This window comes from Siphateles boraxobius, unplaced genomic scaffold, assembly GCF_051911475.1.
Source record: "Siphateles boraxobius isolate OS27281-9 unplaced genomic scaffold, OSU_SipBor_1 11, whole genome shotgun sequence".
Classification (NCBI taxonomy): Eukaryota; Metazoa; Chordata; class Actinopteri; order Cypriniformes; family Leuciscidae; genus Siphateles; species Siphateles boraxobius.
In genome coordinates this window covers 9391690-9409338 of record NW_027508711.1, presented here as the reverse complement: position 1 = coordinate 9409338, position 17649 = coordinate 9391690, and the positions used below count along the sequence as shown (strand labels likewise).

Genomic DNA, 17649 nt, shown 5'->3' with positions numbered 1-17649 from the left:
TTCTCTGTCCTGTCTGCTCCTTGTGGTTATATGTGGACAGAACGCAAAGCCTCAGGACCTCAGACCAGCCCTTCGTCTGTTACAGAGGCAAGCAGAAGGGAAAGGCTGTCTCCAAGCAGAGGTTGGCCCACTGGATTGTGGATGCCATCATCTTGGCGTAAGTGTCCCAAGATGCACCTTGTCCACCGGGACTGTGAGCTCACTGCACTCGAAGTGTAGCCGCTTCCTGGGCGATTGCTTCCCGTGTGCTCTCTTCACATAGAAGCCAGTTTACACTGTAAGCCACTCAAAGTGTCAGCCAGCTGTGCCATTCCCCTCCTATGGACTTGCTCCAGTTGACTTCCCCTTTAGCCGAAACCTTTTGAGTTCCTCCACACCCCTTCGGCAACGGACGTGGCGGAGCGTCCGTTGTATATGTTGTACTGCCCGGTAACGCCCAGTCCATACGTGTATCTCCATGTTACCTCCCTGCGGGCTGGATGTGGCTTCCGTAGAGTCCCTCCTTCCATCGAAAGGGCACACTTTCCCAGTTTTATCCAAATCTGAGTCGGTCTTGCGGAACAGCAGTGACTTCCCTGGCCTAAGCCCTGCCCCATCTCCGCCTCAATGCGGGGGAAACAGGAGGCTTTAGTCTAGGCACTGGAAGGTGGCAGCACTAATGGCGTTTTAATTGGGATCCCAATCGTCGACTACGTTGAACGTGAGCGACTGAAAGGGAATGTGTCGGTTACGAATGTAACCCCCGTTCCCTGAAGGAGGGAACGGAGACGTCCCGTCGTCAATATTGCTGGACCACCGCTGACTCCGGGCTCGGTTCCTCAGCGAAAAACAACTGGTGTATCTACTTCCGTATTTATGTGGGGCGGACCATGAGATGCAAAGCTTGGCTCGTTCATCCCTCTCCTTCAGGGAACGAGGGTTACTTGCGTAAACGAGACGTTTCACAGACAAGGCTTAAGTCTAGTCCCAGATAAAAAAGCACGTTTGAGCTGTTTTAACTGAAAGCAACTTGCACTGACATATCTTTTGTTTTAAGATGCACACCAGTAATGTTTTTTTCTATGGCATGTTTATTAAAGCTACTTAAATGTCCTAATTGAACTAAGAACTAATGCTGGCTTAATCTAAGACCTGTCTGTGAAATCAGGCCTATGACTGACCTTTTTTTAAAAGCCTGTCTCATCTGATAAAAACAAATTCTGAATGGAACCTCTTCCAGTATCTCGTGGAAATATTTTATGTGCTGTAAACTGGAAGAGTACTACAGGTTTCAATAAGCTCTGTTCCAGCTGTAGATTGTCACAACAATAAGACCTTCAAACACACACTGGTAAACATTCATTTTATTATAGACAATAAGATGGATAGAAAAATGAGCAGTCTGTACGATGTGCCACATCAGCTGTTAGAAACAACTTCTGATGCCTGGCCTTTTGCTTCTGTGTCTGCAACTTTTCTTTTTTTCCTGAAAATTAACAGTGAAAGTAAAAGAACAAAAACCACCATTATAATAAAGTCAATTACATTCTGGTCCTGTTCTTTTCATTCTGTGAGGCTAAAACAAACTCTTGCACTGTAATCCTGAACAAACCTTTTTCCCTTGCCAATCTTTTTCTCAAAGAGCATCCGAGGCGTTGTGCGAATAGTTGACCGTCTTGGTGGTTTTGTCACGAGCTGACGTTTCAATTTGCTGTGTGGTGAAACATAAGAGGTCTTATAATGTGAAATTTTATGGCAACAATTGTGCCCATAAAGCATTTTATGAATCTAAACATGCTACACATGCTTTATCTCCAAACCACAGTAATTAATAAGGAACTGATAGTAGACATATTCTTGAAAGTGGTATAATATGGTATAAATAAACTGAAAAACACACGCCTATTGCCTATAATATATAACACGAAAACACACCGTTTGATTTTCTTCAACCCGATCATGTAGTCAGGGACTGGACATCCAGCCTTCTTTATGACAGTAGCAATGCTGATCCATAACAACAACAAAAAAGTGAGCAGAAGTTATTGCAATCATTGCCTATAAGAAAACTGATGCCCCTGAAATGTCAAATGATGATTTAACCTTGTAATAACAAGTTCAACAATGCTGTTATTACCTGCGAAGGAGAGGCTTGTCATCCTCTGTGAAGAAAGTTATTGCCTTTCCTTTGTGTCCCGCTCTTCCTGTTCGCCCTACAAAGAAAAAGCACCAAGCTTAGTATAATAAAGTTCCACAACATGAATTAATATTCATGAATTCATCCAGTCAGACTAACCAATCCGGTGAATGTAGTCCACAGCAGTGGTAGGAAAGTCGTAGTTGACAACCAGGTTGATGCCCTTGAAGTCGATTCCACGAGACAGCAGAGCTGTGCAGATCAGCACCCAGATCTTCCCCGAACGGAAACTGCTCACAACATTGTCCCTCTAATGAGAGACACAAGGAAACACATTACTTTTTATGTCATAAGCAGGCATGAAAACGGGTCAGGGTTGAAAAAGGTGAGAAGGATATTCCCCCTGTACCGGGTTCCGGGGGCATGCTCCCCCGCGGAAGAACATTTTAAATATTCCATATTTTAAAGCATCAATCTGATGCATTTTGAGATGCATTTTTTGCCAACCTGGGGAGAGCTGGAGAAAATTAACTTCAGCCATGAGTCAAAAATATTTTGGCCTCTATAGCGTTAGCTAATAATTTTCCACCGGAGCTTTAGCTAGCTGGCTAACGTTGCGTTCTCTCATACTGTGTTCAATGACTCAATTCATCAAGCTAAGCCTATGTCAACAGAGCTCCTGGGTAACTTAGATACAGCCTACCAGAAAATATTAAGGATGTCCCGATACCATTTTTTCTGAACCGATCCAATGCGATACCAAAAATTCGGAGTATCGACCAATACCGATCCGATACCAGCGCAGTTTTTTTTAAATCAAGTACAATTTAAATCAAGTAGATCTCTGTGTGTTGAACTGATAATCACTCTTTTGTGTGTTAAACACAATCTACTTAATACAGACAACTGCATTATAAAGAAAAACAACAAATAAAAAAAAATATATATGATCATAACCTATGACAAAAATTATATTATAAACTAGATTAGTGGATAACTCAGTAAAATTTAGTGTAGAAAAACAATAATTGTATAAAATCTGAACATTTAGTGAAAAAAAAAAATTTAGTGGGGAACAAAGAGACAATAAGTGTAGCACTAAATCTGGTAAAACGTTACACATTGCTCTTTGTATTGTAGAATATATTAATGAAAAACAAGATAAAAATCAGAAAGATCAATTATTATATATAGTTACTATAAAATTATGACATTTTTTAAATGTATAGCACAGCTGTTTAATGAGGCAGCAACATATGATAGATAGGACAGAACAGAACAAAAAAGGCTATTAATAATCTTTCATTGCGCAAAAGTATTATGATACGATTATGAAAAACTCCAATACAGTGCGGCACAAAGCGCTTATGCACATCCCGAGCGAAGAATGATCCGCTTGAAGCAACACGGAGTCACAGTGCGCAGATCTTCCAGTCCGCATTGAAAAGGCCAAAGCTCAAAGGAAAGACATATCGATGCGCATAGTGTATTGTAATTTTTTTTTTCTTTCTATGTACATTTCTGAAATGCACATTCTGTAAAGCTGCTTTGAAACAATAAGTATTGTGAAAAGCGCTATACAAATAAATTTGAATTGAATTGAATTATACAGTATCTATCTATGCAATCGTTTATTGAGCCTTTTCTTTTAACAGTTTTAAATTTCAGTTTAAAATCTACTGTGCGCGTGAAGAAGAATTATAGTGCTCTCCAGTGTTGTGATCTAACAGACACACGGTAGAAACGAACATGATTAAGGTGCAGCAATACAGTCCAGCAAGATAGTCATTTTATGCGAAACCATAGACCTTTATCTAGAGATAAAGTATAATAATAGTAACATTGAATCATCTTGGAGAGAATTTCATCGTTGACTGTCGTAACCGAACGCGACGCGCTGTTTGATGCTGAATGGAGAATGTCTGACAGCCGCAGTGAAGGGAAAAGTTTACTTGAACTTGAATTTAATTACTTAAATATTTAATTCTATTTCAAATTATACTATAGTATGGCTTCAAATAGTATAGGAACACAACATGCGCCATTTCAACAGATTTCTAATCCAAATCATTTATAAATCTATGCCAACACAGGAGAATACATCAATATGTTTCTAAATATACAAATTGTTTGTCAATGCGATTTCAAAATAAAAGTTTAAACCCTCACTTGTAGTTCTAAAGTTTTGATGTCCACATATTCTTGTTATTGAAATTATAGTGGCTCTAGCATTCCTATCATAAAGAAGTGGCCAAATATTAAAGATTACATGAACATTTGAATTAAATGTTGTTTTGGCTTAATGAAAAAAGGATTTGATGATGCTGTAAAGTGTAAAAGCAATTACCAGACCATTTGCCCCCGTAGGCAGGTATTTGTTATCACACGTAATGTGTAAAGTTGATTGTTTACATGTATATTGCATTATGTATTTTAACAGTGTTGTTCAATTAAACCATATGATTACTTGCTTTTGATACTTTATTTGAACCATCTATTATTGCATCATTGTTTATATATTTATTTTAAAGTGCTCCTACTCTGGATTTTTGAAAATGACCTTTCATGTTGTGTGCAACGTAGCTCTAAGTGAATGAAAACATCCTGCAAATTTTTTAATCTGAAAGTGCACTGTATATTAAGTTATTGTCTTTCAAAAGTAAGAGTCGACTCTGAGTCAATGAAATAAATAGTTTTTCAAACGAGTCATAAGCCGTTTCTTGAGACATCAAGACGAAAAATTAGCATATTGCCAGACTACTTTGAGAAACGATTAAGCTTGGAGCAAGATTTGTTTTACCACCGTTTGTTACATAAGTCATTCACGCTAGACCTAATGGATGCGCTGTTATTGTTACAGTTTCCACATGTTCACTGCAATAAATTAGAAAAATACTCTGTAAATAAATAAGCACAAGTAAAATAATCAGTTTGGACATGCACTTGTTAATGCTAATGGTGAGGAATTACAGTTGCAACATCTCATTATGTACCTCAAACTGAGCAGCGCATCAGTGACAAACGCCCTGCTCGAGTCATCCTGCGATGGAGGTTCGGGTTGAATAACTAGTTCTTCCAGTGTTTCATCTTCGGACTCGCGCTCGGATTGATAAAGTAAAGTCGATGTCATTGTTCATTACTGTCTTTAGTTTACGGTGTAGGAAGCTTCATGACAAGCAGAGCTGATGTTGTTATGGCAATGGTGTTATTTTTAAAGAAGGGATTTAGAGAGACTGATTCATCTGACGAGTCGTTTGAGAATCATTGAAAATGTGGTGATGTGCAAAAGTATATTATGAGGAAATGAAACAGTTTTTTGACCTTTGATGCATGTAAACCTGTTGTAGGAGATGTTTTCCAAAACAAAATCAGGAAACTTTAAAATAGCATAATAGCACTTTAAGTCATCACTAAGGTCTATTTTAGTTATCACAAAAAAAATCTGATTACTCTAATCGATTACCGATCGATTAAAATAATTGTTAGTGACAACCCTAGGTAACACTTTATTTTATAGTGTCCCTGTAACATGTACTTCCTATAGTAGTAACAGCAAATTATGCAAAATTAATGTTAATATTTAATAAATTATTATTTCCTTAATTTGAAAGAAAATCTGGTTCGGTTTAATCACCTGCTGTTGTGTACGATCCGCATGGATCACGTCCACGTTTATCCCCTCGTACACCAGCTCATGGAAGAGCTCTCGGGCACGGTCAATAGACTGAACAAAGATCAACACTGGCGGCAAAAAACCCTGAAAGGAAATTATGTGAGGTTATGACGATCGTAGTGCTAAAAACTCACTTCTCATTATGATGCGTCTGACTGATGAAATTCAGGATTTCTTTTTTGCTATGAGGTAAGACCTGATATTTGCTCATCCAAATAACTGAAGTGAGAACTTCACTAACCAGCTTTATAAGGTTTCTCATGGCAAGTAGCTTTCCATTTTCTGAACCCACAAACAGCAGCTGCTGCTCCACAGTATCAACTGCAGAGTTTCTGTGGACGGAGACAATCAGGTATGTGTTGAATTCAACCCTACTAGAGTTTCATCTCAACATGTTATTTATTGATGTTTTTTGTCCTATTGCTGTCTTTACAAGCTTCCAGCCAAAATGGTTTGACTACTTTTACTACAAAATAAGCATTAAAACTTCAGCTTGTAACTCAACGCAAATGACATGATGTGTTTCGATACCTGGGTCCAATGTTGACAGACACGAGGTTGTCTAGGTTAAGTTTGCACCATTTCTCTACGTCTGTGGCAAAGGTTGCGCTGAAGAGAACCCGGCAGATTTTGGGAGAAGAGCAGGCCAAGAAGATGGTGGCCAGCTGCTCTCTGAAACCCCTCTTCCCATCCTCGAAGAGCTTATCAGACTCATCCACCACCAGCCACTCCACACTACAGACAGCAAACACACATTCATGCTAGAGAGGAAGCTACTGATTTTCTGTGCATGATGGTGAACTTGAAAAATCGACACACATAATTAATACTTTATTAATGTATTTATCTTGAAAAGATTTACTTATACTAAACTTCAGAGCTTTTGCAAATCACTCACCTACTTAAGTTGATCGCAGGAGGGTCTTGATTTAATAAATATATCAATCTATTAGGAGTCGTCACCAATATATCTGGAAAACAAAATGATAAAAAAATTATTTGATTTTAGATATAATAATTATACAAAGCACTGTATAACTAAAGAAGACTTGACTTGTCACTTGACTAAACTCTTTTGAGAGTTACAATTATAGAAATATACCGTAAATATGAGCGCTCATAGAGCCTTTGTGACAAAACATACCAAATTTCTTAGCTGACTTGGGCCCATATTTTTTCACAGCATCAACTCCTTTATTGATCATGTGAACTCTGAAGCCCACTCCTTCTGACAGTTTGAGCAACTCTCTGTGAGTCTAGAGACAAATAAATAAGCAAGTCTTTATCGCAGTCAGTACGTCAGTCAATGCGTTTAAACAGTCAGCAACAAGTAGATTATTTGATATGGTATAAAGCAATTATTAACTTTAACGTATTATTTACCTGAGTGGCCAGCTCTCTGGTGGGGGAGATGATGAGGGCTCTGAAACCCTTGTTGAGGGGCTGGCGAAGGTGGGCCAGCAGGGGCAGACAGAAGGCCATAGTCTTACCAGAGCCTGTAGGAGCACAAGCCAGGATGTCCCTTTTCTAAACCAAACAGATCAATGGAATTAAAACACTCAAATTAGGATCAGGAAAACAAATACATTTATATCTGACCCAACAGACACGTGTCATACATGCATCATGAGGGGAATGGCCTGCATCTGAATGGGTGTGGGGGTATGGAAACCCGCTGTCTTGATGTTTTGAATGACTCGTGGGTCTAGATCATACTCCTCCTGCAGCTCCTCAAAAGTGGAAACGGGATCTGGAATGTCTGTCCCGTGCACATTAATCCGGTTCTGGTTACGTACCCGATTCACCTAAAACACACACACCCAGTTTAAAACAATAATGGGTTTTAATTTAATCATCATACGATCACATCAAATCAGTGGCATAGAACCTATAAGACACATCCTCTATTTGCGGGGGGGAAAAAAGTCCAATTATACTTGACAGATTTTTTATTAAAGATTTTTTTTATATTGTAAATATAATTTACAATATAAAAATAAATATATCTATATATAAACAATATTTTATATTGTTCATAAAATTAAACTATATTGGCTGATATATAGTTTTTTTTATATATAATTGTGATGTTAATTCCTCATATTTCACAAGTAAATATTTCTCTACTCTACTATAGATAATAATAATACCGCTTCATTATTTAAAGCCACTGTTAAATCAAAATGAATATCCATTTTTAATACTGCACACTGTAATGTTGTGATGTCTAAATTCACCTGTAGCATTAAAAAAATTATTTAAGTGTTTTAATTTATTTAGACAAAAGAGTATCAAATTTAAATACTGTCCATTATGAAAATTAATAGCATTGATCAGAATTTGAATCAGCCGTATTAAACAAAAATATTAAACTGTGGCTGACCACAGAATATTAATATTAACACATTATACCTTCTCCTGATGAAGCTGCTTTAGTCTTTTCAAAGAAAGCTTGTCTTTAGACTCTTTCTTGGGGTCTTTCGTAGTGTCTTGCGATGACATCCACTGGATCCCCTCTTCATCGCTCTTTTCAGGTTCTGTGTCTGTTTCACAAAAGTAGGAAGAGAGAACTGTTTGAAAACCATAATCGACCTGCGGGCAATCTGAAGAGATTGAAAAATGACTTGCCTTCAGATTTTCTCTTAGCTCCTTTCTTTTTCTTCCGCGCAGCCTTCACTTGCTCATCCACTTCAGTACGTTTCCGTTTACCAGAGGCCTGCTCTTCATCACTCCCTTCTTTCTCTTCTTCTTCACCATCATCTTCACTCAGTCTGGACTCCAGAGAAGCGTTCTCTTGTGTCTCTGTGCCAAAAAAGCTGGTTTCAGCCAGCTGCTGTGAGCTGTACATGCTCTGAGACTTCACTACCTGAGAGGAGATTTACACAAGAATTAATAATGATCAAATGAACATGCGTTTATTTAGTGCTGTACTGTAGTACAGTAACAACCAACATTCCTGTTTCTATTGGCTGTGCAACCCAGTAACCAAATTAGTGATGTTTAAAATGGGGAAAATGTACATTACTATCTCATACTACTTGTTAAAGCACTCTATTAGCGTTGTTTGGGTTCATTCGGATTAGCACTAGCACTTCCAGAGACATTCAATGGGAAATGGAAACACATGTTAGCCATGTGGCAGCATTTCAAGTCGAAATTTACGTATTTCTTTCGTTTTCTAAAACAGCAGCCCAGCATACGTTAAATTGATTATGTACTTTGCATCGAAACGTACCTTAAACCTCTCTGCATCTTTAGCAAACCTTTTCAGATCAAACTTTGCTCCAGACCCAAGCTTTCTAAACAAGTCTACGGCGTCCATTGATACAGTTTAAGACGTGAATAATCGATCTAGATTTAGCCAGAGCCATAGCTAACACGCTCTCCTCTCGGCGTTCAACTATTACGCCTTTTTTGTTTCTTTACTCTACCACAAGATGGCGCTGTTTATTTTTTAATTTTTTTATTTAAACAGCCATTTTTTTTAAACCTATAAATTCCTGCCTCTTTTTCTCCTACATTTATTGTACAATTATAATCAACTTCAATGTAACAGAATCAGTATCAACCAATAAATAAATAAACGAATGTAAGAATATGCATTTATTTATTAAAAAAATTATTATTATTATAATAATACAAAGATAACTTTAACTATTAATACAGATGTCTGCGTTTGTTTTACAATTCTTTTTGTGGTAAAATTGTATGATCTTCTAACAAAATCATTGAAGCATTGAACAGGTGATTTTGTCATTTTATTCTCTTTGGAGATCCTCTTATCTAAAATTAGGCTAAATGTAGACTAATATTGCTGAGTCGTATTCTGTATGTCTACTATATAGGCTAAACGTATACGTTGCTAGGCACCAAAACAAAAGGTGTGTTGCAATACCAAAAAATACCAAAATACGATTTTATTGTAATGATCGTCAAGTGTGAACAAAACAGTGTGAGCCAGAGAGAGTTTAAACACAACATTCCAAAGCAAAAAATAAATCATTAACTTAAATAAAACTCTTCCTATGACTGGAGGAAATAGAGTAGAGAGAACAACTTCTCATGCGATTGAGAGTAATAACTTCACTGTGTGTGTGTGGCTCATTGTCTTCAATTTGGTCACATCCGGAGAACTAAAACCTCATTTTGTGGCAGAATGAAAATAGACATCAGATGATAATACTGGCTGTGGGGTATCTTAAAAAGACATCTCAGAAGCACACAAAATTATGTACATTATCAAATAATATTAAGCAATTGTCTGATTAGAATCAGATTAGGTTCCTATGCCACGGGTGTTGTATTAGGATTGGAGCTACAAGGTTTGTGGATGTACATACAGGTTTTACTTCTGCTGTTTTCCTCCTTCAGATAACTTCACTTCCTGCAACATAACACACAAAACCAGCTTGTTGTTTTCCTGGGTTTTAGCAGACAAGAACTCAATGATGAGGTGAACCTTTGTGAGTGAGTAAGATGTTTTATTGCTGTATATCAGTACTACAGTTGGGGGCATATGTTTGTAAGTTTTCTATTCTATTTTGTTTTTTTCTATTCTAATTCTAATAACCTCCATATGAATGAATGAAGACATTGATTTGATAGATTATAATGATTTTGGTAAGTAAATTATATTCCTTGTGGCTATATCACACACTGGTGTGTTTTTGATAAAGAACTGTAGTTATTTTGCAGGAAAACTGCAAGTAAAACTGAAGTAAAACTGCAGGAAACAGAGAGTTATTCTTTCTCTAGTGTTTATGCTTATGGAATGAAGTATTGCAGGTTGTGTTGATCTATTATATTTGCAAGAGATTCAGGTTGTCTCGCCATTTTACAGCAAATAGGATAACATCAACCTTTTGATATATCATTTCATAGATTGAGGTTTATTTACTGATTCACTTCAGTGTAATTTCTCATTATTATCTATGCAAAAGTTAACTTATCTTTCAGTTTTTACTACTGTGTATTACTTTTAAATGTATCATTTATGTAATTATTTTTAGTGCTGCCATATCGAATAATCGCAATTAATCACATCCAACATAACAGTTTGTGTTTACATAATATATGTGTGTGCAGGGGTTAAATTGGGATTTATTATGTGGGGGTGCTCTCCTTAGGGGGGTCCCACAGTGTGTGTATATACAGTCAACCCCAACATTTAATCAGACACCTTCAACATTTCTCACATTATCACAGTTTATTTGCTTTAGTTTAGAAAATGGTAATAACATATGATAAGAACTCAGAGTTATGAAATCAGTTGATATTTCACTGGTTTAAGCCATCCTTCTGTTAGACTGTCTTGCAAATGAATTAGGTTGAATAGCTGTCAGCTGTTAAATTTAAGTACACAATTAGATAACACCAATTTAGGTCAACAAATTTCCAAGCAATGCTTAATTTTGTTCAGTCTGTGGTGTAAAAAGGTTGCATTAGCAATTATAGAAAAAACACTTAAACAAAACATGGTCAGGTCAAAGTGTCTGAATAATTTTTTATCCCAAATTTTTATAAATCTTACTGGATAGTCCATGTATGAAGAATTTTTGGGTATAATACATCACAGTTTACTTTATTTTGCTATCCTCACTTACATATTAACTAGTGTCCGGCACCCACTAGTAAAAAAAAAAGTTAACAAAATTATGGTGTCTGAATAATTTTTGGTTTGACAGTATTATTATATTTATATATGTATATTATATATATGCCTCTTTTTGTGTGTGTGTGTGTGTGTGTGTGTGTGTGTGTGTGTGTGTGTGTGTGTGTGTGTGTGTGTGTGTGTGTGTGTGTGTGTGTGTGTGTGTGTGTGTGTGTGTGTGTACTGTATATACACACACATATATTTACACATTTATACATGTGTGTATTTGTATATATACACAGACACACGCACACACACAGACATATACATAATATAATAATATATATATACACACATATCTCATATAAAAAAACTTTTATGTTAGATGCGATTAATTGCAATTATTTGATTTGACAGCACCAATTTTTTTTAATGTAGTAATTTAAAATAATTTATTTTATAATTTTTTATTTGTAGGAAATTCAAAGCCAAACACTGCTGCGTGAAGAGCACAGAATAAATACATTTCAAAGAGAGAAAAAAATCAAGGCGAATCCAATGCATCTCCTGTTTGACATGAAAAAAGAATCAAGAAAAAACATGGGAACACTAAAACAAATCACATTATATATTGCCTTCTGTGGTTTAATTTCCCCATTTAGTGCATTTTCCTTAAAGAACTGCACGATCAGTACTCCCCTTAAAGACACGCAGCCGAAAGTGCTTTGCTACAAAATGGGCTTTTTCAGGATTCCGTGGGTACCCAGAAATACCCGGATTTTAGATATTTCCTTCAATGCTTTTGCACAGATCCAGATTGGAGACTTCAGGCATTTGTCAAACTTACAGGACTTGAACATATCCAACAATAAGATCTCACAAATACAAGAGGGCGCACTTGACAATCTTTCCAACTTGACCCATCTCAATCTGGCCCGCAACAGACTGAAAGCAGTCTCCAGCGGGATGCTACACGGCCTAAGCAACCTCGTAGTGCTACGTCTGGATGACAACAATATCAAAGACATTGAAGAGTCAGCTTTCAGCACGCTTCAGAATTTAAAGGTGTTAAACCTAACACAAAACCACCTCCATTACATAGACCGAGTGAAGCCGGTTCTTGCACCACCATGTTTGGAGGAACTCTACATCGGAAGCAACAATTTTGATGTTTTCAACTCGTATGAGATGGCAACAAAGCCCTTGTCATTAAAAAGGCTTGATTTGTCCAACAACCCTTTGGCAACATTTCAACTCACTGACAATATATTTCCATCCCTCGATCACCTTGATTTATCCTATTGCGGTCAAAATGGAACCTTGATATGGAATGTTACAGAAAAGACATATTTGACCTCAGTGCAAACATTATACTTCATGGATGTTCATATGTCACCCCAGAGTGTTGCTGATGTGCTTCCGAGCTTCAAGAATTCATTGAATAAAATCAGGCTTAATGGAAACGTTGAGCTCAACAAGACCAAGCTTCTGCTGAACGCGTGTTCTCCAACGCTAAGAGTTGTACGGCTAAATGCTAACAAAATAAAACACCTCGCCGGCCACATGTTTGATCCATGTTCTAACCTGACGGAATTAGATTTAGGAGATAATGAAATATCCAAGTTATCGAAGAGTATGTTCAGAGGTTTAACGCAACTAAAAAAACTACTTCTGCAAATCAATAAACTGACTCGAATAACAAACTCCTTTCAAACTCTCTCCACTCTTGAGTTCCTAGATCTCAGTAGAAACAGCATCAAAGAGCTCACCTGTGTTGACTTTGCCAATTTAACACAGGTGAAGACTCTGTACTTGTATGGTAACAAAATCTCACTCATTAATTCCTGTTTGTTCAAGGACCTCACGAGTCTTGAAGTCTTAAAGCTCGGAACAAATTATCTGTTAAGGATCGGCGATGCTTTCAGCAATGGGCCACATTCCCTGAAGGATCTGCAAATTAATTTTAATAAGCTAAGCAAAATAGAAAAATACACTTTTAGAAATTTGTCACAGTTAACCAGTTTGAACTTACAAGACAATCAGATTTCAGAGATTGAGGACCATGCTTTTGAAGAACTGAAGAACCTGACCTCTCTGTTTCTGTCATCAAACAAAATAACAGCTAGAACATTAACCAGACACCTGAATGTGTTCTCAGGCATGCCCAACCTCCAAAATTTGGATTTGTACGCCAACAGCATTTTTTTTACAGATGATAAATTGAGACACCCTCCTTTTAAGGAGTTGAAGCAACTCAGGGTATTGACCCTTCACAGTCAACGGCGTGGAATCGGCAACATACCCTCAAATCTGCTTCAAGGTTTATCCTCCTTGGAAATGTTTTACGCTGGAAACACAAATCTTGGTCATCTAAATCCTGATACATTCCAGTTCAGCCCCCAGCTCTGGTTCTTGGATCTCTCCAAGAACGCACTGTCTGAAGACAACTCCATCCCGGCCGAGACCTTCCACCCCATTTCGAGGCTAACCAAACTCATCCTTTCAAGAACGCAGCTTCGCTCACTGAACTTCCTGTTGAATGCAAATCTCTCCCGACTCTCCACCTTAAGAGCCCCAGGCAATGAGATTGACGCGATCAACAAAACTCTGATTCAGTCACTGCCTCGACTAGAAGTCCTCGACTTGCAGAAAAACACGTTCACTTGCGACTGTCACAATGAGTTCTTCATTGAGTGGGCTGTTAAAAGTAATTCTACTCAGGTGTTTTATTTCAACAAGTACATGTGTAGCTATCCTCGTTCCTTACGAGGCATGAGCTTGTCCGCTTTCAACACCGAATCCTGCACCTTGAAAATCGACTTCATCTGCTTTCTTTGCAGCAGTATTGTGGTCGTTCTCACCCTCCTCTGTTCGTTTGTCTGGCAGTTTCTGCGCAATCAGGTGATTTATGCCTACTACCTCCTCTTAGCCTACCTTTACGACAGCAAGAAGAAGCAGAATGGTTCAACATTCCAGTACGACGCCTTCATTTCCTACAATACCCAAGATGAGCCTTGGGTAATGGAGGAACTCATTCCCGAATTAGAAGAACAGGGCTGGAGATTGTGCCTTCACCACCGAGACTTTGAACCAGGAAGGCCAATAATAGACAACATCATCGATGGCATATACAGCAGCCGCAAGACCATCTGCCTGATCACTAGAAACTACCTGAAGAGCAACTGGTGTTCAAGTGAGGTCCAGGTGGCGAGCTTCAGACTCTTCGATGAGCAGAATGATGTGCTGGTCCTGGTGTTCCTGGAGGATATTCCCGCGCATCAGCTCTCTCCGTACTACAGGATGCGGAAGCTGGTAAAAAAAAAAACTTACCTCCGCTGGCCCAAACCTGGAGAAGATACTAAGATCTTCTGGCAAAAGCTAAAATTGGCTTTAGAGACCAAAGAGGGTCATAAATCAGAGACTGCAATTTTATGAGGATATTATAACAATATGGTACAGTACACTATCACCAAAAACTATGGGGATTTTCCTGCAAATGTTTATTTTTTTCTATAAATATTTATAATTCACTGGAATATTAACATTTTGTTAATGTGTAAATGCATCCATTTCATGTAAAGTAGACTTTTAGTAGATTATCATGCATTTTATTCACAATATTCTGGTCTATTTGCTTGGTGAAATGAGCAATGTGCTATTACTGACTTCATCTGTTCAAAAGTTTGGGGCCGATAAGAATTGTTTGTGTTTTTGAAGTCTTTTATGCTTACCAAGGCTACATTCATGTGATCAAAAATACAGTGAAAACAGTAGTATTATGAAATGTAGTAATGATGCTGTAATGTATGTAATGATATATATATATATATTTTTTTTTGTTGAAAAAAAATGTATTCCTGTGATGCAAAGTTGAATTTTCAGCATCATTACTCCAGTCTTCAGTGTCACATGATCCTTCACAAATCAGTATAATATTATAGTATAATATTAGTATAATAATTTGCTGCTCAAGAAACATTTTTTTATTAAAATCAGTGTTGAAAACAGTTGTGCTGCTTAATATTTTGTTGAAAATTTATTTTTTTCAGGATTTTTGGATGAATAGAAAGTACACAAGAACAGCATTTGACATAGAAATCTTTTGTAATGTACAATGTAAATGCCTTTACTGTCAATTTTGATCAATTTAATTCGTCCTTGCAGAATAAAAGTAACATTTTCTTTCAAAAATAAATAAATCGCACCAACCTCACACTTTTGAACAGAGAGTATATATGTGTATATATTAGCTTTTTTATTGTACATGAATACCATTATAAAGACCATAAAACATTTGATGAATGAACAATATCCCTAGTCAGCATGTTTTAAACTAAGTCAACAAGTCAAGATCTCTGTATGTAGTCACTGTGGGCTGATCTTCGGCCCACACACTGACCCCTGATAGCTGGACACGGGGGTGGAAATGGCCATGGGATAATGGCCCTTTCTCTTATTTCACCAAGCCAACATCATATTTGACACTCTCTGTGATGTCCATGTTAAGCAGGTAAAGTCTGTAACTTGTGCATGACAGGAGCAAAAATACAAGAAATGGTCTGTTTAGAGAAAAATACTTATGTTGGTTATGCAATACCCGAAACAGAACACCATTGAAGCCTTACAGCTCAAATTTTTTACACCTCACATTTTTAAACAGAAGAAGCTATATCAGTTTGTCAACAAAAACACAAATATGCATCATCTTAATGCTTTTACATCCTCCAGAATGCTCATGTTTAGGCTATGTTTGTTTCTACAAACGAAGGAATGATTCAAACATTATTTTTCTGTGGTAATCTGTTGATAAAGCAACTTGTCTTGAATCTGGAACATTCCTTTAACACAAGCTATGGCAGTGTGGGAAGAGAACAGAGGGTTACAGGAGAAAAGTCAGCTTTTGTGTCTCCTGTCTTTCTGACCTTTGACCCCAGCAGTAGCTGACATAAGATCACTTCTGCTGACCTGCTCTGATGGACGTCTGCACATTCATTGCTCCACGCCTCCATGTTGTCCTCTATTGTCCACGTCCCAGCATGTGTCCTCTGCTGCCTCTGGATTTTACAGGAGAAGCTAGTTTGCTAATCGCTAATTTGTTACAATTACAACACTGTTGATTCTGTTCATGAACAGACCAGCCCAGAACCTTAACATTAACATAGCTATTTTCAATAAACTTGTTACAAATAATATGTTTGATGTTGTTATTGTTAAATGAAGGAGCCAGAACATGAGGGCTTCAGAACATCTCAGTCTCAACATTTATCTAAACATTTATGGACAGATATAATTGTAGGCTTTGTTTTTGTGGTTTTTAGACTTTAATGAGGGAATGTACAGTATGTTACTGTTATTTTAATGAAATGACTGATTCATAACTTAACTTTTACTTGCTATATTCTATTCTTCCCTCACTGTCCTCCATTTGAAATCGTATACTTATAGAGTAGTTAAAATGTCTTATTTAATAAATAAAAATAATACAAAATATTTCACAATATTACTGTTTTTATTGTATTTTGATTGAATAAATTAGTATGCTACAAGGCTGAATTTATTCTATCAAAAATACAATAAAAACATTAATATTGTGAAATATTTTTTTACAGTTTACAATAACTCTTTTCTATTTAAATATATTTTAAAATATAATTTATTCCAGTGATGGTAAAGCTGAATTTTAAGCATCATTGCTCCAGTCTTCAGTGTTACATGATCCTTCAGAAATCATTCTAATATGCTGATTTGCCGCTCAAGAAAAAAAATTGTATCTTCACTTTGCATAAGTGATCCAATACTTTACACATTACATTCATTTAATTCTTGCATATTTTCCTATTATTTCATTTCTGAACCTAAATGGGACTTTGTAAATATTCAGAACCACTGCCATTGTCAGTAATAAATCAGTACTTGTTTTCTTCTGATACACTGATAGTTGATTTTTGCAGTCATGCACTTGCTTCATTCAGAAACGAATCCCCAGGGTGCTATTTTAATTAGTTTAGTTTCCATGGGGGAAAAAACTGTAATCACATGCTAGAGAAGTCATGTGAGAAAATGAAAGGAAATGACTTCACCTGTTCACTTCCTAAAAGTGAACTCACATGATACTTTCATGCCCTTTGACCAGTGAGACAACAAGGGAAATAGACCTAATGGGGCATGGAAAACAAATACACACCCTTTTATTGCCCATCTCTGTCCTGTCTTCACACCTCTGACTTTCCATTAGTGTGTGAACACATTATAAATGCAAAGTGTGGC

General features: G+C 37.0%; 2 protein-coding genes across 4 annotated transcripts; one reads left to right on the top strand and one right to left on the bottom strand.

Moving 5' to 3' along the window:
- Positions 1–1325: 1325 nt before the first annotated feature.
- On the bottom strand, positions 1326–9199 carry ddx52 (DEAD (Asp-Glu-Ala-Asp) box polypeptide 52). The gene is made up of 15 exons (XM_077195027.1): positions 9025–9199; positions 8418–8655; positions 8202–8332; positions 7409–7594; positions 7173–7316; positions 6934–7045; positions 6688–6760; positions 6321–6524; positions 6031–6121; positions 5751–5873; positions 2276–2426; positions 2117–2192; positions 1915–1986; positions 1592–1690; positions 1326–1465 (listed from the first exon to the last, which is right to left on the bottom strand). The coding sequence occupies exons 1-15, from the start codon at positions 9109–9111 to the stop codon at positions 1399–1401; spliced, it is 1854 nt and encodes a 617-aa protein (XP_077051142.1). The 5' UTR covers positions 9112–9199; the 3' UTR covers positions 1326–1398.
- Positions 9200–10140: 941 nt separating this feature from the next.
- Positions 10141–15387, top strand: tlr22 (toll-like receptor 22). 3 transcript variants are annotated; one of them, XM_077195011.1, is made up of 2 exons: positions 10141–10256; positions 11860–15387. In XM_077195011.1, the coding sequence occupies exon 2, from the start codon at positions 11941–11943 to the stop codon at positions 14815–14817; it is 2877 nt and encodes a 958-aa protein (XP_077051126.1). In that variant the 5' UTR covers positions 10141–10256; positions 11860–11940; the 3' UTR covers positions 14818–15387. The 3 variants fall into 3 exon arrangements, 2 of the variants coding, with proteins under 2 accessions (XP_077051126.1, XP_077051117.1); XR_013190140.1 differs by having other exon boundaries at positions 10160–10252; positions 11860–11938; XM_077195002.1 differs by having other exon boundaries at positions 10253–10311; positions 11860–14885.
- Positions 15388–17649: the final 2262 nt, after the last annotated feature.

Coding starts and splice junctions, on each gene's coding strand:
- ddx52 (XM_077195027.1), bottom strand. CDS start 9,111: ATGGACGCCGTAGACTTGTTTAGAAAGCTTGGGTCTGGAGCAAAGTTT. Junction 6,122..6,320: donor TCTGTCAACATTGGACCCAG/GTATCGAAACAC, acceptor CTCCGTCCACAG/AAACTCTGCAGTTGATACTG. Junction 1,466..1,591: donor AAGATTGGCAAGGGAAAAAG/GTTTGTTCAGGA, acceptor GTTAATTTTCAG/GAAAAAAAGAAAAGTTGCAG.